Here is a 20568-nt window from a genome sequence, read left to right as displayed (position 1 = left end):
GGAACAGCTCTAAAGTGGTTTAAATCATATCTATCTGATATATTCCAGTTTGTAAATGTAAATAATAAATCTTCTTTATACACCAAAGTTAGTCATGGAGTTCCTCAGGGCTCAGTGCTTGAGCCAATACTCTTTACTTTATATATGCTTCCATTAGGTAAAGTTATTAAACAGCATGGGATAAATTTCCATTGTTATGCTGATGACACACAATTATATTTGTCCATTAAACCCAATGAATCCAATCAACTACTTAGACTACAAGCATGTCTTAAAGACATAAAAACCTGGATGACCCTTAATTTTCTCCTGCTGAACACAGACAAAACTGAGGTTTTGGTTTTTGGACCTGAGCACCTTAGGAATGAATTTTTCAGTCTTTCTTTCTTCTTAGATGGCATCAATCTGTCCTCCAGCTCTAATGTTAAAAATCTTGGTGTTATTTTTTATCAGGACATGTCTTTTATCCCCCACATCAAAAACGTTACTAGAACTGCCTTCTTCCACCTGCGTAATATCACTAAAATTAGAAACATCTTATCTAAAAATGATGCAGAAAATCTGGTCCATGCATTTGTCACGTCTAGACTGGACTATTGCAATGGTTTATTATCTGGGTGTCCAAATACTTCTTTAAAATGTCTTCAATTGATCCAAAATGCTGCTGCCAGAGTCTTAACTGGAGTTAGTAGGAGAGATCATATTTCTCCAGTTTTAGATTCTCTCCATTGGCTCCCTGTCAAATCCAGAATAGATTTCAAAATCTTACTTCTAACCTACAAAGCTCTCAACAACCTGGCTCCATCTTATATTACAAATCTTATTGTTCCATATTTTCCTAACAGAGCGCTTCGCTCTCAGACTGCAGGTTTACTTGTGGTTCCTAGAATTTACAAAAACAGAATGGGAGGCAGATCTTTTAATCAGGCTCCTCTCTTGTGGAAACAACTTCCAATCTCTGTCTGTGAGGCTGACACATTATCCAGTTTTAAAACTAGGCTGAAGATTTTCCTTTTTGCTAAATCCTATAGTTAGGGTCGGCTTGGGTTTCCTGAGCTGTCCCTTAGTTATGCTGCTATAGGCTTAGACTGCTGGAGGACAAACTGACCACAATTTTCACTCTGCTACTGTCTTTACTTACTCTGCTCAACCCGTTTTGTATTTGTAATTATTTTTTCTATCCTTAACATGTGTTTTTTTAATCTTTCAGATACACCTGGACCTATACCTGGACCTACCATTCTATGTTCGTCTGTCTCTCCTTCCTGTCCTCTCAACCAGCTGGTCAAAGCAGATGGCTGCCTGTCTTGAGCCTGGTTCTGCTGGAGGTTTCTTCCTTTTAAAAGGGAGTTTTTCCTTTCCACTGTGGCCACTGTGATTGCTCAGGATGGGAGACTGCAACAAAGCCAAGATTCAATTTGTCTGCTGGATTCCTTAGATAAAGAACTACTAATTGGCTTTTATGTATGTGAATGTTTCTGTAAAGTGCCCTGAGACAACTTTGTTGTGATTAGGCGCTATATAAATAAACTGAATTGAATTGAATTGAATTGATGAGTCTTGCACTAGCACAGTGCTACTCAATTATTTTCTGTTATGCCCCCCCGGGGAGAAAAAAACTTTTCTCCCCCCCCCCCCAACTCTCCGCCGCGACTGTAAATAGTAAGTCTATAAAATTGTTATAAGTACACCTCTGCCTAACATTGTGTCCTTATTAACATTAAAGAAAAAAAAAGAATATATCAACTTACAACGAAGAATAACTTTATTAACATTGATTTTTAGTCTGTAACAAAAACAACTTACAGTGCATCAATTTGCCTGAAAAAAAACCCCAATCCTTATTTAAACTGTAAACATTTTTTGACCATTTGATACTGAAAAGTAAAATAAAATATAATCAATAAATAATAATGAAATGAAATTGATCAGCAACATTTTAGCTCAGGAGTGTTTTATAAAACACTTTGACCTACAAAACAAAAATGAATAAAACAATTTATGCTGATTTTTAAAAATCAAAATGAGGAAGTCAGGATCAATGAGCACAGTCATCGATAAAACAAAAAAAATTGTCAACATGAAAGAAGAAAGAGGAGGCAGGTAACCCTCTCGCTTTGAGTTTACTCTTTGTCACCTGCGTGCTGTGGATGACAAGCGTCCAGAGCATCAAAAAACAGCAACTTAACTGAGGTGAATTTATTTTGTTAGCAAAGAATAGAGTCACTCCTAACATTTTTTAAACATTACTTCTATAAATTGTACTTTGACAAATTGACAAATTCACCGATAAAACTAAAACATTTTGTCAACGCAAAGGAGGAAAGAGGGGCAGGTGTTGCTCTCGCTTCAGTTTACTCTTTGTTGCATGTGTGCTGAGAGTGACGTCCAGAGCGCATGGACATAAAAACAGCAGCAGAGGACCGAGGAGGTGACGGTCGGAGTTTATTTATTGTGTCAGCAGCAGAGGGGAGAGACACGGGTCTTGCATGGCTCCCAAAACGACAAGGCAGCCATATTTGTTCATAACTTTATTATTAGGAACGCATGCGACAAAATGAAAATGGTGAAAGAAAAACCTATTCCCTGCGGTAAAAAAAGCATGTTTTCTAGGGTCACATGCGCCCCCTTGGCATTGGACTGCCATAGCACATCACAGTACTGAATAAAAATCAGGGATTGCTCTTGTTCTTCTCTATTAAAGAGAACATACAGTTTTAGCTTTGCAAAGGGCTTTCTTGTAAGTTAGTCTCTCTAGGGTAAGTAAAGTGCTTCCTTGTTAGAAGTGAGCCAATTTCTTTCTAACTTTCTAAATGATTCCAACAAAGTTAAGTCAGGTCGTCTGGATGGTTTCTTTTTCTTGAAACGTTTCATCTTTCATCCAAGAGACTTCCATCAGTCTGAGGAACCACAACAAATTCAGTCTTAAATGGTAAATGGACTGTACTTATTAAGCGCCTTTCTATCTTATTTCAAGATACTCAAAGCGCTTTACACTACAACCTGTGTCCTCATTTACTCATTCATACAGCACTCTACTAGATCTCTACAAAGCTAATTGAAAAAATCATTCTAATGAGACTAATAAGTGCTTTATCACATTCATACACTGATGGGACACAAATCAGTGGCTATGAGGGGTTCAGTTTCTTTCCCAGGGTCACTTCGACATGTGACTGCTGGTGGATTCGAACCCCCAACTCTCGCATTGGAGGATGACTGCTCTAACCACTCAGCCACAGCCGCCCCAGACAGTCTTATATACAGTAAAGTCTATACAGTAAAACACCTTCACATAGTGGATCAACCAGTTTGATGGTGATCAGATGTTTGGTCAAGCAGTTGACCAAACATCTAATCCAAAACTTGTTGAGTTTCTGTCTTCTGACAGGCTGAGGGGCTTTTATGGTTCAGACATGTCAGGAGGACGTTGCTTAACATGTTCCAGCCGTCCAAACCCAAGGACATTTGTCTGCCTATTTCACAACAACATGGAAATGAAACTTTCATCATACTTTGACTTCTTCTCACAGTTCACAATATTTACAGTAGCAAGAACAGACTGAAAAAAAATCATCTGTGAGGTTGTCTTTTTTCATGCTCAACAATCCAGGTAGAAATATCTAACAAAGTTAAGTCAGGTCTTCTGGACCATAGACATATATACAGTGGGGCAAAAAAAAGTATTTAGTCAGCTGTCAACTGATTGTTTAAGTTCTCCTACTTAGAAAGATGAGAGAGGTCTGTAATTTTCATCATAGGTACACTTCAATTATCCATCCATCCATCCATTATCTTTACCCGCTTCTTCCACTTTGGGTCACGGGGTCGCTGGTGCCCATGTCCAGCGGTCACTGTGTGAGGGGCGGGGTACACTCTGGACAGGTCACAAATCCATCACAGGGACACAGAGACAAATGAGACAAACAACCATTCACTCTCTCACTCACACCTAGGGACAATTTAGTTACCAATACATGCATGTTTTTGGTCTGTGAGAGGAAACTGGAGTACCGAGAGAAAACCCATGCATGTACGGAGAGAACATGCAAACTCCACACAGAAAGGCAACTGTCTTGTTCACAAATGAGGGAAAAATGGAGCGTGAGCTCGATAGGCGGATAGGTGCAGCGTCTGCAGTGAAGCAGGCGCTGTACAGGTCTGTCGTGGTGAAGAGAGAGCTGAGTCAAAAAGTGAAGCTCTCAATTTACCAATCGATCTAGGTTCCTACCCTCATCTATGGTCATGAGCTTTGGGTTGTGACCGAAAGAATGAGATCTCGGATAAAAGCGGCCTAAATGAGTTTTCTCCGCAGGGTGTCTGGACTCCCCCTTAGAGATAGGGTGAGAAGCTCGATCATCTGGGAAGGACTCAGAGTAGAGCCGCTGCTTCTCCACGTCGAAAGGAGCCAGTTGAGGTGGCTCGGGCATCTGTTTAGGATGCCTCCTGGACGCCTCCCTGGTGAGGTGTTCCGGACACGTCCCACTGGGAGGAGACCCAGAGGAAGACCCAGGACATGCTGGAGGGACTATGTTTCTCGGCTGGCCTGGGAATGCCTCGGGATTCCCCTGGAGGAGCTGGACCAAGTGGCTGGGGAGAGGGAAGTCTGGGCCTCCCTACTTAGGCTGCTACCCCCGCGACCCGACCCCGAATAAGCGGAAGAAAATGGATGGATGGATGGATGGATGGATGGAAAAAGAAAGTAATCACTCAAAGTAAACTGGCTCCTTGGTTCAATTCTGAGTTACATACCTTAAAGCAGGCATCTAGAAACTGGGAGAGAAAATGGTGCTCTACTAATATTGAAGAATTTTATTTAACTTGGAAAGATAGTCTGCTAACATATAAAAAAGCTCTCCGTAAAGCTAGAACTTCATATTACTCATCTTTAATCTTTTCTTCTTTTTCTTTTGGCTTTTCCCTCTTCAGGGGTCGCCGCAGTCATCCTCCTCCACCTCACTCTGTCCTCTGCATACTCTGTTCTCACTCTCACACACAGGGTGGCTGTGGCTGAGTGGTTAGAGCAATCGTCCTCCAATGCGAGAGTTGGGGGTTCGAATCCACCAGCAGTCACATGCTGAAGTGTCCCTGGGCAAGACACTGAACCCCTCGTTCCCTATGATGTGTGTCCCATCCGTGTACGAATGTGATCTAAAGCACTGATTAGTCTCTTTACAATGATTTGTTCAATTATCTTTGTAGAGATCCAGTAGAGTGCTGTATGAATGGGTAAATGAGGACACAGATTGTAGTGTTAAGCGTTTTGAGTATCTTGAAATAAGATAGAAAGGCGCAATATAAGTACAGTCCATTTACCATTTACTCCAACTACCTTCATGTCCTCTCTAACTTTATCCATATGTCTCCTCTTTGGCCTTCCACTTTGTCTTTTTCCTGGCAGCTGCATTTATAACATCCTTCTACCAATATACCCACAGTACCTCCTCTTGACGTGTCCAAACCATCTCAGTCTGGCCTCCCTAATTTTATCTCCCAGTTGTTTAACCTGGGCTGTACCTCTGATTATCTCATTCCTAATCTTATCCAGCCTTGTCGCTCCTAAGGAGAACCTTAGCATCTTCGTTTCTGCCACTTCCAGTTCTTTCTCCTGTCTTTTTGTCAATGCCACTGTCTACAGACCATACAATATAGCTGGTCTCACCACTGTCTTGTAAACTTTTCCTTTGACCTTTGCTGACACCCTTTTGTCACAAATCACTCCTGAAACTTTCCTCCATCCACTCCATTCTGCCTAGACTCTCTTTTTTTACTTATTTACCACATTCCCCATTTTCCTGGACAGTGGACCCCAAGTACTTGAAATCCTGCACATTTGTGACTTCTGCTCCTTGTAGCCTAACTTTTCCACCGGCCTCCCTCTCATTCACACACATGTACTCTATCTTACTATGGCTGACATTCATTCCTCTTCTTTCAAGTGCATACCTCCACCTTTCCAAGTTCTCTTCCACCTGTTCTCACCACAGATCACAATGTCATCTGCAAACATCATAGTCCATGGGGATTCTTGCCTGACCTCATCATTAGAAAGAGAACTTTACTAATTGGCTTTTATGTATGTGAATGTTTCTATAAAGTGCCCTGAGACAACTTTGTTGTGATTTGGCGCTATATAAATAAACTGAATTGAATTGAATCTGTTAGTCGGGCCATCACCAGAGCAAACAAGAAGGGGCTCAGAGCCGATCCTTGATGCAATCCCACCTCCACCTTGAAGCTATCTGTCACTCCTACAGCACATCTCACCACTGTCCTGCTGTCCTCATACATGTCCTGTACCAGTCTAACATACTTTTCTGCCACTCCAGATGTCCTCATGCAATACCACACCTCCTCTCTTGGCACTCTTGTCATATGCTTTTTCTAAATCCACAAAGACACAATGAAGTACTTTCTGACCCTCTCTGTACTTCTCCATCAGCATTCTCAAAGCAAAGATGGCATCTGTGGTGCTCTTTCTTGGCATGAAACCAGATTGCTGCTCACAGATAGTCACCTCTCATCAAAATCTTGCTTCCAGAACTCTCTCCCAGATCTTCATCATGTGGCTCATCAATTTAATGCCCCTGTAGTTGCTACAACTCTGTACATCACCCTTGTTCCTAAAAATGGGCACCAGCACACTTCTTCTCCATTCCTCAGGCATTTTCTCACCCTCATATATGTCATTGAACAATTGAGTCAAAAACCTCACTGCCATCTCTCCAAGACATTTCCAAATCTTCACTGGTATGTCATCAGGTCCTACTGCCTTCACCTTCTTCATTCTTTTCAGAGCTTTCTGGACTTCACCCTCACTAATCTTCCCACTTCCTGGTCTATAGTTTCTATGACCTCTACTCTTCTTTCTCTTTCATTCACTTCAATTATTAGCTCTTCAACATACTCCTTACATCTTCCCGTCACACTCTCCCCACTTGTTAGAACATTATCATTCCTATCTTTAATAAGCCTAACCTGTTGCACATCCTTTCCAGCCTGATCCCTCTGTCTTGCCAATCGGTACGTCCTTCTCGCCCTCTTTAGTGTCCAGTCTCCCATACAACTCATCGTACACCCTCTGCTTTGCCTTAGCTACTTCCCTCTTTGCTCTACGTTCCATCTCCTTATATTCCTGTCTCCTCTTTTCAGTCCTCTCACTGTCATATTTCTTCTTGGCTAATCTCTTTTTTTGAACAGCGTCCTGTACTTCACTATTCCACCACCAGGTTTCCTTATCATCCATTCTCTGTCCAGATGACACACCAAGTACCTTCCTACCTGTCTCTCTAATAACTGTTGCTGTAGTAGTCCAGTCATTTGGAAGCTCTTTCTTACTACCCAGAGCCTTTAACAGATCCTCTCTGAATTTCTCACAACATTATTCCTTCTTCAGCTTCCACCATTTGGTCTTCTTCTCTGATTTTATTCTTTTTCTCTTCTTCACAACAACAGTCATTCTACACACAACCATCCAATGCTGCCTGGCCACGTGCTCCCCTGCCACAACCTTACAGTCCTCAATCTCCCTCAGGTTTCTTCTTCTACACAGAATGTAGTCGACCTGTGTACTCTTTCCTCCACTCTTATAGGTCACTCTACGTTCCTCCCTCTTTTGGAAATAGGCATTGACTATAGACATTTCCATTCTCTTGGCAAATCCACCACCATCTGTCCTTCCTGGTTTCTTTCATTGACACCAAACTTACCCATCACTTCCTCATCCCCTCTGTTTCCTTCACCAACATGTCCATTCAGGTCTGCTCCGATCACCACTCTCTCCTCCCTGGGAAAACTCTCTATCACTTCATCCAGATCTTTCCAAAATGCATCTTTCTCCTCCTCATCACATCCAACCTGTGGAGCATAACCACCGATGATGTTTAGCATCAGACCTTCTACTTCTACCTTCAGGCACATCACCCTATCTGACACTCTCTTCACCTCTACTACATTCTTTGCCAACTCCTCCTTCAGGACCACCTCTACTTGATTTATCTTTCTATCCACACCATGGTAAAACAATTTGAACCCTGATCCAATGCTGTGAGCCTTGCTGCCCTTCCACTTGGTCTCTTGGACACATAAAACATCTACCTTTCTTCTCTGCATCATGTCAGCCAGCTCTCTACCTTTGCCGGTCATTGCCCCCACATTTAGAGTTACAACTCTCAGTCCCACATTCTTCACTTTCCTCTTCTCCCTCTGTCTCCTGACACGTTTCCCTCCTCGTGGTCTTCGACTAACAGTAGCACAATTTCCACCGGCACCCTGTTTGTCAATAGCACCGGTTGCGGTCATTGTTAACCCGGGCCTCGACCGATCCGGTATGGTTTCGCTTTGATTAACTCGCATTATGGTTTTGGCAAAAGTGTTTTACATTGGATGCCATTTCTGACACAACCCTCACCATTTACTCAGACTTGGGACCGGCACAAGAGATACACTGGCTTGTGCTCAACTAGTGGCTGTTTTTTTTAATTACTCATCTTTAATATATGAGAACAAAAATAACCATAGATTTCTGTTGAGTACTATTGCTAGACTAATTAAAAGTCCCATTTCTGTTGAACCATGTATCCGTACAACTAAAAGTAGTGATGACTTCATGAGATTCTTTATAAATAAAATTATTTCAATTAGAGAGAAAATTCAAACCATCCTTCTTCTACTATCCCTAGTCCCCTGTCAAATGAGACAACTTAAAAAATGTCACTAGAGCCTGATTTGTGTTTGGACAGTTTTTGTCCTTTTGAGCTCTCTGAATTGTCGAAAATAATAACCTCATCCAAACCATCCATATGTCTGCTAGATCCTATCCCAACCAGACTGTTTAAAGAGGTATTTCCCCTAATTAATGTCCACATTCTGAATCTGCTTAATTTGTCTTTAATGAATGGTTACGTACAAGGGCGTCAGAAGCATTTCAAGAAGCACTTTGATGTGGTCCCCCCTCGACTACTAAATGAGGTGTTTCCAACTCTAGGTCCGTCCATTCTTGCCATAGTAAACAGTAGTTTATCCACTGGCGTGGTGCCAAAATCCTTTAAACATGCTGCTGTCCAGCCTCTCCTGAAAAAACCAAACCTTGACCCCTCAGTCGTTTCCAACTACCGGCCTGTCTCCAAACTCCCATTTGTTTCTAAAGCACTGGAGAAAATAGTCGAGTCCCAGTTGAAGTGCTTCCTGGAGGACCACGCCATCTTAGAGCTTTTCCAATCTGGCTTTAAACCTCTCCACAGCACTGAAACTGCCCTGCTGAAGGTCTTTAACGACATCTTCAGATTCACAGATACCGGTGATTCTGTGCTGCTTGTCCTGTTGGACCTCACAGCCGCCTTTGACACCATCGACCATGAGATCCTCATTGCTAGGTTGGAGCAGTGGGTGGGCGTCACAGGATCAGCCCACAATTGGTTCAGATCTTACCTCACTGACAGATCCTTTTGTGTCTCCATCAAGGATTTTAGTTCCGCAGAGGCAGAGCTTAAATGGGGGGTTCCGCAGGGGTCCATCCTGGGTCCCCTCCTATTCTCTTTATACCTGCTGCCACTTGGTGTTATTTTCCGGAAACACAACATGCCCTTCCACTTCTATGCCGATGACTGTCAAATTTACTTCCCCCTAAGACACAATGGTACATGCTCTATTCAACCGCTGCTCAACTGCCTGGCTGACATCAGGGACTGGATGGTTTTAAATTTCTTAAGTTTCAATGAAAAGAAGTCTGAAGTCATGTTGTTCCCTCCCAACGACACGATCTCAAACCACTGCATCGACCTTTCCGCTCTAACCCTGTCAGAAAAACAGAGTCACTAATCTGGGCGTGATAATGAACCCTTCCCTGAAGCTTAACAATCATGTAAACATGATCTGGACATAATGTCCAGAGGACCAGATTTAACTTTTTTAGATTTTTCTACCTGGATTATTGAGCATGCATCAGGACATCAGACAAAATGGTTAAATGTTGTCAGTGGAGAACATGTAATTCAGATGTTAACCTGAGTGTTTACAGGGTGGAATACAGTTTATTCCATTTCAAAAACCTAAACGATTCTGGAAAAATGTGAAAGATGATAAAGCCCTGCGGATGACCTCATGAGCTGAATACATAAGTGATAAACAGGAAGTACCACATGTTTACCGGTACAAAGGTAACTGCAGGTAAATCCTCCATTTTCTGTCATAATTACATTGTATACTTAATAGTTAAATTAAAAGTTAATGCTTAAAGCTAGTTGTGCTTTGTTTTGTGTTTTGTATGTAGATATATGTTGTAACTTCTGGTTGCATAAGTTTAGTCTTTGTTGTGATCAGTTAACACTAAACTGATTTGTACAAAGTGTTTATTAGGTTGTGTAATGTAAAGCGGAGCACTACATCTGATGCATCTTAGCTAGCGCGTCTGTATTGCGCACCGCTAGCTTAGCACTGACAGGCTCTGTCCCTGTCTGTTTTCTTTAAATTTATTTGTTGTCCCTCTCTGCTCTTTATACTTTTGTTATTCTGCTCCTTGTGTGTTTCTGTTTCTGTTTTCTGTCACTTTCCACTCACTCCTCAGTCTGCCTCTCCTTTCTCCAGTCTTCAGTCTTAATCATTCACACCTGTCCCTCATCAGCCACCTGCCCAGGTGCTTTCATCACTCACCCTCTCTGTTATAAAAAGCCTTTCTCTCCTCCACTCTTCGTCCGGTCATTGTTCTGTTTATACAGACTACACAGTCCTTCTGTCTCTGGTTTCCGAGTTCCTGTCCGAGTCTGTACCCGTCCTGTTTTTGCCTGCCTGTTCCCGTTGTAAGTTTTTTGCTGCCACGCCAGCATTAGTTTTTTTGTTGTTGTTGTTTAAAATAAATTATTTTTATTTTAAACTCCTGATGGTTTGCCTGCCTGCAAATGGGTCTAAAACTCAAGGATTGCGTCAAGCATTACTACTTGTGCCATGTTCTCTAAAATAGTTATTGAATCAAGTTCATATATATAATTTATATAATTTCCCTCTGGGATTAATAAAGTTTTTTAAAAAATTTTTTATTGTACTCGTGTACATAAACATAGATGTTTAAAAATCCACTAAAATACACCAGAATGCAGGAAATAGCATCTACTTTATTCAAAATTTTCTGGGGGAGGACCCCCCACCCCCCCCCCCCCCCACCACCAGTGTGTTTTCCCCACATTACAAATGCTTCTGACACCAATGGCCACTGTGTTGTTCAAGCCAAGAGCCATTGTCAACACTCAGGGCTGAGCACCCCTAAAGGGCAGATTCTAGAATGACAGCTGCTGACAACCTTCTTCCCTTCCCGAAGGACCTCGACAACACCCACACAAACGTTCTGAGGGACATCAGGACACTGGGTGTCTGAGCTGCTGACCTTTGGCAGAAGGTTTAGGAGCTGAGAGAGGCGGGAAACAGACTGAGGGACATTTTACAGTTTATCATTGTGTTTATCTGATAAAACGGTGTGACTACAACGAGTGGAGTGAAGGATCATCCTCCCCTTTCTTGGTACAGTGAGTGATGAAACATTGTCACCAGGTTTATCAAGTCATTCTGAATCTGACAAAGGGAAGCGAGACACTGGTGTCAGCATATTGTTGTGGACGTGTTTGAGTCAGTCAGACCAAGCCCACACATCACAGCAGTACTTAAGAGTAAAAGTGGTCAGCAAAATGTGTCTTCTGCTGTTTGTTCTTCATTTCCTCTGTGAAAGGCTGTTGGCAGACATAATCTAATGTTCTAACCTTGATAGGTGGGTGCATTTCACTATTCTATAAATTACAGTTAAAACACATGTTACAACATGTTGATTAAGGAAGTTTTATTCTTGTTTCTCTTACGATGTGTTTCACATGAGAAGTGATTTGCTGCATTGAGAGTGTGCTGTCAATATTTAGCCGGCTCGTTGAGTTCTCCAAGGACTTGTGGTTATGAAGAAAGTATTGCTGCCACTTATGCTTATTCTAACTTTTTATATTTTCAAAAATGTTAGAAAGGGTGTGTTAGATAAAAGTACAGCGTTGATTTTAGGGAGACAATCATCAGTCCCATGAAGGAGGAGGTCCAGACCCTCTTCTTTGTACAGCAGAGATTGTTTTAGATTATGACAACAATTTAAATTTCATGTCAACAGTCAGTTTAATAATTGACTCTTTATAGAGTCTTAATTTAATTCATTATGTTTTCTGTTTTGCTCATGATCATGATCATACTTTAAACACTTTTCTTTATTTTTAATTTTTTTTTTTACATTAGGTCTTTTAATCAAATCTGTGAATGCTGAAATCTTCGATAAAACCAAACAACACTTGTGTTACTACACAAATCTATATGTTCTAAGCATATATTGTTATATCTGGGGAGCTTTCTCACTTCAACATCGGAGAGTGTGGAGTCCAAGCTTTAAACTGAATGAGATAATACAGCTAGATTTGCATGCAGATTAATTTCACGCCCCTCACAACAGAGGGTCATTAAGGTCTTTGTTAGCCTGGCTCACAGAGAGATGTTTTAGTCACCTGCATGAAGGAATTCATCAGGTTTAATGCTGCAATGTAGATTTTAGAAAGTTGAGACCTCCTCCTCTGTTTAAAGATGTTTTTTTCTTGTTTAACATAAACGTCTTCCTTCACCTCCCTCTCAAACATCTGTCTTCTCTGTCCACAATATGAACATGTTGGTCCTCAGCAGTGTCATTGAGGTGAAGGTGAACTGCTGAATTGGCACTGGCAATGGAGGAGGGGCGTACCAAAGAGACCATCTAATCACAAGCAGGACTGGTTTGTTCCACTTTGGAGTAAGCTGTTGGGGGAAGAATCAGTTTTGTTGTGTGTTTCCTTGACTGATGAAGCCTTCCGGATCGAAGGCAAAACGTTTCAACCTAAAAAAATGAAACTGTCCAGATGACCTGACTGAAAAATGTTAGTTCTGAAGAGCTGCTCTCCGGTGTTGAGCCATGCATCTGTGGAGAGGTTGATTAGTTTCTCCAGTATAGAGATCTGAACTGCAGACACACCACTCAGTTTGGGGGTTCTGTCCTCAGGATGGACCAGCCTCTGTCTGAGTCCTGTTAGGTTTGAAATGCACCAGGATGTAGTGTTTGGAGAAATTCCTCCAGTTCCTCAGATCCTCCAGCAACATGAGGGATGACAACGTTTCTGTGTTTGTTCTTCTCTTTGTTCTGCTCGGTTTAGATTTCCTCTCTGATTCAACAAAGGTCCAGTCAGGATCTCCACAGGTCTGGAGAGCTTCTTTATGTGTTTCTATTCCTTTTCTGACACTTCTGTGCTCGTAGGGACATGTTTAGTCCTATGGTGTAAAGTTCTGATAGAAAGTTTATGTTCCAGTGGGTGGTAACAATTCTGATCTATGTGAGTAGATTTTCTGTAAACCAGTGTTGTAGTCAAGACCACCTAACCCGAGACCATGTCAAGACCAAGACCGAGGGAGGGCAAAACCAAGTCGAGACCAAAACCTCAAGTCTTGGAGCTCAAACTTTTCACAGATTATCTGTCTTATACTGTCACGACAAAGTGACAGTTTTAACAAATATGTAAAAAAAAAAACATATGTAACTTTTATTTAAAAAAAATTAATAAAAGTTACATACTGCAGCTTTTTTGCTTTTGAATGAATGTATCAGCTTTTATACATTTTCAAAGCTACATAAAGAAATCAGACATTCAGTGGTTTTTGCACAATAATTTTCATGTCATGTGACCCATTGACACAAAACTAATGTTCAACTACTCTACTAGACCTGACAGATGACGCACCTGCATTTATTTTTCATTTTAAAGCATTTTCTAAATTTACATAATTTATTTGTTCAAAAATTATGGTTTTCGCTCAATAACCAATTAGAAAATGCTTTAAAATGAGAAATAAATGATGATGTATTTTGTGTCATGTCTATTAGAGTAGTTTAACATTAGTTTTGTGTCAGTGGGTCAAATGATGTAAAATATATTAATTTTTGTTTCTGAAGAGTGTTTGGATCAATAATTTGTTGACGATCCCTAAGAAAACCATTACGTCTCGGAGGAGGGGCAGGCTGAGCACAGCTGCCAGAAATCAGACTGCCTGCTTCGGATCGAATGAGAGGAACACACCACTGAAGCCACGGAACTCGAATGTCCAACGTAAAACTAACTTCACCGCGGTAGAGAACTGAGGTTCCAACATAGCACTAACAGTTCAGAAACAATTTGAAATGAGGGAAAATACCTTTTTATTAACTGATTAAGTTGTGTTTTAGACTGCTTATTGCTAGTAAATCTATTCTGACCCAAAGTTCAGCCGTGACTGGTTCTGAATGAGGCTTTACAGCAGATAGCCGCTCCCCTCTTTTCAAGGTATTGCGTACCAGCGCAGAATCTTTTAGTGGTATGCAGTACTGGACAGTACCAGTTTACTTTCACCCCTGGTTGCAACGTTACATTCTGTTGTCTGTATTGCTCTGTTGGTACAGAACCACATGCGAGTGAAAGATGGTGGACGTGATAGTGGTAACAAAAACATGTCTTTAGCAATGAGTTACTTTATCACTTGGATTTGAATCAGTACATTTTGTATCCGATAAAAACAAAGATGTTAACAAATTAACTGGACAATATTCTGGTAATTTAGTGATATTTCCACAGTTGTGGTCTTGACTGGTCTTGAAATAAAATCCAGAGTCCGCAATGTCTGAGACCGAGACAAGACCGAGACCAAATGCGGTCGAGTCCGAGACAAGACCAAGGCCATCAAAAAGTGGTCTTGAGATCGGTCTCAAGACCAAGACCGGTCTTGAGTACTACAACATTACTGTAAACTTCAATGTTGAGGCTTCCATCTCTTTCCAAGTTCACCAAACAGTCCAAAAAAGAAGCTTCTTGTTGTTGGCATGCATCTTCTCTGGCAAATGATGTTGTTGTTCAGAGTTGACTTGTCTGGTGAATGCCTCTGCTTCCTTAGCTACACTCAAGTATCATCCACATATCTGAACAAGTGGCACAGTGGTGTTCCCTTGAAAGGGTCCATGGCTTTCTGTTTCATTTCCTCCATGTAACAGTTCCTCCTTATTTGCCCTTTGTTAAAATGTCATGATGACATCAAGACTTGGAGGGCTGCAAACTTTTTGAGTTTTAATGATCAGAAGACTGAGGTCATTGTACTTAACCCTAGATCTGCCACTGTCACTGATCCTGCAAACCTGGACTCCCTTCAGCCATTTCTAAAACAGTCTGTTACCAATCTTGGGATAGTTTTAGACTCAGACTTTAAGTTTAATAAGCAGATAAATTCTGTTCTTCAAAAAAGCTTCTTTCAGCTAAGGCAGATAGCTTAGCTCAAGTCCGTCCTGTCCAGATCCGACCTTGAAAAATTAGTCCATGCATTTATTACAACGCAGCTGGACTACTGTAATTCGCTTTATGCTGGGGTCAGTCAGGTCTCTCTCTCTCACGTCTCCAGCTTGTCCAAAATGCTGCAGCTCGGCTACTAACAAGAACTCACAGGTTTGAGCACATTACTCCAGTTCTGTCCTCTCTTCACTGGCTTCCTGTGCGTGTCAGAGTTAATTTTAAGATTCTTCTGCTGACATTTAAGTGTGTTAATGGCCTTGCACCCTCATACCTCTCCGACCTCCTTCATCCTTATACTCCTTCTCGGGCTTTGAGATCATCTGACCAGCTGATTTTGGCTGTACCAAAAACCAGGCTGAAGCTCAGAGGAGATCGGGTGTTTTCAGTCATGGGCCCTAAACTCTGGAATAATCTGCCCATCAACATTCGACAGGCCGCCTCAGTCTCTACTTTTAAATCTCCCCTCAAAACACATTTGTACTCATTGGCATTTAACACAGTGTGATCTCATTTGATATTTCATTGTTGATGATTGTGTATATACATTTTGCTTTTACTCCCTGACATTTAACGCTGTATCTGGCTTATCAAAGTTCCAAAAACCCGGTCAAGCACAGTACAGATCTGGTCCAGGGTGAAATTGGTCCTGTTGTTTTGGTCATTATCTTGTTGAATAATTTTCTGACCAACCCCAGTTGGTTGAAGCAGCTTGTCCTGAGCCTGGTTTTGCTGGAAGTTTATGTCTGTTGAAAAGGAATTAGACTCTGTGTTCCAGATGCTTGGAAAACAGTCTTTGTTCTACCTTTGCTGAAGGGAGGTGACCCCCACTTCACTGAACAATTATCGACCAATCTCTAAATGCTGCATTTTAGCTAAGGTTTACAAAAAAAAACTAAACTCTCAAATCAAAAAGTATTTGGTCTCATTTAACATCTTACCTCCCCATCAATCTGGTTTCAGGAAACAACACAGCACGACTGCTTCACTGAAGGTTTTTAATGATGTTGAAGCATTGGACACTAAGGATTATGGTGCTGCACTTTTCTTAAACCTGTCTAAAGCTTTTGACACTGTGGACCAAGACATCTTATGTCAGAAGCTCTCAGAAATCGGTTTCTCAGATCACACCTTTGATTAGTTCTCTATCTCTCGGATCGGAGACAATGTGTTTAACATAATGGTACTTCCTCCAGCCATCCAGCTGTTAATGGTGTACCACAAGGTTCAGTCTTAAGACCAACCCTCTTTACAACCTATATAATTAATGTACGTAGGTCAGACCATCCCTGATGCATCCTTACATTTCTATGCTGACGATACAGTAGTTGTCGAGCTAAAACAGTTGCTAAGGTTTTCCAGCTTTTTGGTTATTTTTATACCTGACAGTCTGGTAGACTCGGTTTGGTTGGAGACCAATATTCATGACCTTTTGTTTACATTTGAGCTGGTGCGTTTGCATTCACACTGCACTGTGCAGTCGAGACAACCTGTTGAACCAACCTATTCCCCCACTCGCCTGTGGGGGCGCTGCACCAAGAACTACTGAAAGAAACAACACGAAAACCTCTGAAGACACGTCTTCTTCTTCTTCTGGAAATAAAAACAAAAACGGAGTGGCATCAAGTTTTAGCAGTTTTAGGAGTTATATTTTGTCATTTTTCAAAAATGGACTCAGCATGAGCAGAAGATGAGGCAGAAGACCATGGAGAATATTGTTTTTCACACAAGGCAGCTGACGGCTCCATATAAGGTAAAGAGAAATGCGTGTTTGTTTGCCCTGCGCTGTACTCCACTTCTTGCTTGTGGAGCAGGGCCCGGTCTGTTTACATTCACATTGTAATCGAACCACGCTGGAGTTCTCTTCTACCGGATCGAGATTTAGGTTTTAGCCCGGGCCAGAGTTCGCCTTTTTGTTCCGTGACAGAGTTCGATGGCACGTTCACACCTCCCCAAACGAACTGGACTTTCTAGGAAAATGAGCTAGAGTTCTATTAAAGTGGACTAAACAAGGCTGGTGTGAATGCACCCTAAGATTCATAACTGGCTGTAACTACCGTACCATCATTGCACCCTGTATTCACTGGTTAACTGGACATTAACTTCATGCAGACTCTCTCACTGGTACATTTTTATCTTTAAATCACTTCTTGGTCTGTTGCCTTCATACATCATCTCCTACATGTCTCTGCGTACGTGCAACTACAGCGTGCGCTCTCAGGACATTATTACCTGCAGTGTTCCCTCAGTGCGGACTGAACTAAGCAAAAGGGCCTTCTCCTACTCTGCTCCTGTTTCCTGGAATATCTTACAAAAAGATCTGAAGCTCTTGACCTTGGCTTCAAACATCTGTTAAGTTCCTTTCAAAAACCAATTCAGACATTTTCCTTTTTTGGTATTTTACATCGCTTTACAATCTAGCTGTTTTTGTGTCTTTTTTTTTTTTTTTTAATACCATTTGCTTTCATTTATTCTTCTCAATTTATATGCTTTCTTTTATGATTGTCTACTGTTGTCATCACTCTTTGTTAAAAACAGGTCTCTCTTGTAAAGACCCCGAGGCTCCATGGGACTAACCAGTATCAATAAAGGTTGAATGAATTTATAAGCTGTGGATGTACAGTATATTTTTACTATGTGTGTCTGATAAACTTGCTTTTCATTACGTCTCTTTATTTTTGGTATTTCATTTGTGCTGCTGCTTGGGAGTTACCACACCAATCTCATTGTACTTGTACATTGACAATAAAAACCTTTTACTTCAAATCTATTTCATATTCAAACAAAGGTGTTAGGGGAGGTGTCTTATGTGCACTCAGTTCCACGTTCATTAAGATGTATGAAGGAAAGGTGAAGAGAGACATGAGTGCACACCGTTTGATGAATCTGAATATTTCAGTGCATGTGCACATTCCTCATTTTGTCTCTACACCAACTTTCAATGTAAAAGCCACACTCTTTCATATATGAGGCCTCTGGAGTTTGGTTGTTATTGATTTATTTGTTTTTATTTACCATGTGAATGACTGATAATCTACACCAGCATCATACTAATGATGCAAACTACTTTTAAAAGCTTCAGAGAGACTGCAGTAGCTCAGTGGTCAGCACCACTGCCCTGTAATCCTCAGGCTGTAGGTTTAAGCCCAGAGTGCATCATGAAGGATGCACAGTGTCACACATTTGTCATATATTTAGTGCAACGTTGGCTCACTGTGGCGACCCCTGGTAGCAGCTGAAAGAAAAACTATTTTATGATCTTGATATGATTTGGGGTATTTTGAGGCCACCTCTCAGCATTGTGTTTGAGATTCTTATTGTTCAAGGTTCAAGGCTCTTTATTGTCATTCACATCACATGTGGTACATGAGGTGGAACAAAATTGTATATACAGGGTCCCAGTTACATCCAACAATTAAAAAAAAAGCGTATAAAAAGTATATAAGGATCTAAGATATATATATGAGCATGCATCAGGAGATCTAAGATATACACTAAACAAATGCCAAACGATACACGAAAAGATCTAAGATATACGCTAAACACTAATAATGTAAAATAATATGGTGTATTAAACAGCAGCCCGAACATGAGTCTGTAGTGAGTAGATGGGTATGAATACAGCAGCTTAAAGGCAAGAAAGGACTGAAGGAAGTTCTGTGAGCTCTGCTGTTGTGATTGATGCTGCAGCAGAAAAGAAATGTTGTAAACAGCATCAGTTGATTGATTTTGTAGTTAAACCAGTAAAAGTGCACCCAGAACCCTCGGCTTCAACTATAAACAGAACAAATGCAGTTGAGTTCTGGAGCACAGCGGGGTTCACGTCCTCTATCTTCATCTGCAAACAACTTTTTTTTCTTTCTCAAAACTTTAACCTTTTTACAAACATTTTGACTTCACAACTTTGTTCTCAACATTTCAACTTCAATTTAAAATCGGCATCTTTAATTAATTTTAATTTTTAAGTGGTCCTAATGCTCCATTCTTGTTCCAGTCTTATTTATCTCCTCTAGTTTGACACATCTTTGTTTTTGTCTCAAATGTAGGCACGTTCTTTGGAGCCATGGGTGACTGGTCGTACCTGACTTCACTGCTGGATAAAGTTCAGTCTCATTCCACCGTGGTTGGAAAGATCTGGATGAGTGTCCTCTTCCTGTTCAGGATCTTTGTCCTGGGTGCAGCTGCAGACAAAGTCTGGGGAGATGAAGTGTCACTGTTCTTCTGTGACTCTAAGGAACCAGGATGTGATAACGCCTGCTACAACTGGAAATTCCCAATGTCCCACATTCATTACTGGATTTTACAAATCACCTTCGTGTCCACACCTACCCTGGTCTACCTGAGTCATGCTATACACATCATTCACAAAGAGCAAAACATGATGGAACACCAACAAGAGGGAATTGTGCTGAAGAAACGAAAGTATACGGACGAGAGAGGGAAGGTAGAGATCAAAGGCATCCTGTTTTGTTCCTACATAACCCAGTTAATTGCCAAGATTCTCCTGGAAGTAGGATTTAGCGTGGGTCAGTTCTATATATTTGGTCCTGTATCTGTGGCTCCTAGATTTCTCTGTGAAGTTGAGCCTTGTGCTGAATTATCAGGTTCTCAGTGCTTTGTTTCTCGTCCAACTGAGAAGACAATCTTCATATATTTCATGTTTGTAGTTTCAGGCATTTCTGTGCTTCTTAACATCATTGAAATAGTTTACCTCCTGTGTATAAAGAGGAGAAAGGCCAGAAAGCGACTCGTAGCTAAAGAAAATATGGTGAGTTCACATCTCTGCACACCTTATTCCAGTAAGAAGTCCATGAGCTGCCAGTACGAAGCCTTTCCACTGACTGTTTCCAATGGCTTCCCTCTGCCAGGCCTTGATGGCAACCTCTCTGATTCCACTGGGAAAGAAAAGGACACCTGATGCAGTAGTTTGCACTGCACATCATCGTGTTACATACCTTTAAACAAGCATTGACTTTTTCTGAGTCGTTTTGAAATGTTTCTGACTAACCTACCAAATGTGGTAAACAATGTTTAATGATGTGTCAACATTGTCAAAACTGAAAACAGTTTAGTCTCTGTTGATCAACAACAGTAAATCTGTTCATTGAAATGTATTTAAATCAGGCTGTTGCAGTTTGCTGCTTTAAATGTCTCCAATGTTGACTGCAAAAATTGTCACATTAAAAGTGGTTAAAGTACCAGTAAATCACAAGAGCTGATC

The 20568-nt window shown here is 41.1% G+C and overlaps 1 protein-coding gene across 1 annotated transcript; it reads left to right on the top strand.

Annotated features, from left to right (window-relative positions):
- Window positions 1–19410: 19410 nt before the first annotated feature.
- Window positions 19411–20265, top strand: LOC119418044 (gap junction Cx32.2 protein-like). The gene has a single exon (XM_037685289.1). The coding sequence runs from the start codon at window positions 19411–19413 to the stop codon at window positions 20263–20265; it is 855 nt and encodes a 284-aa protein (XP_037541217.1).
- The last annotated feature ends 303 nt before the right edge of the window (window positions 20266–20568 follow it).

Source organism: Nematolebias whitei, chromosome 12 (assembly GCF_014905685.2).
Source record: "Nematolebias whitei isolate Nwh7 chromosome 12, NemWhi1, whole genome shotgun sequence".
NCBI lineage: Eukaryota > Metazoa > Chordata > Actinopteri > Cyprinodontiformes > Rivulidae > Nematolebias > Nematolebias whitei.
This window is presented reverse-complemented; position numbering and strand designations above follow the sequence as displayed.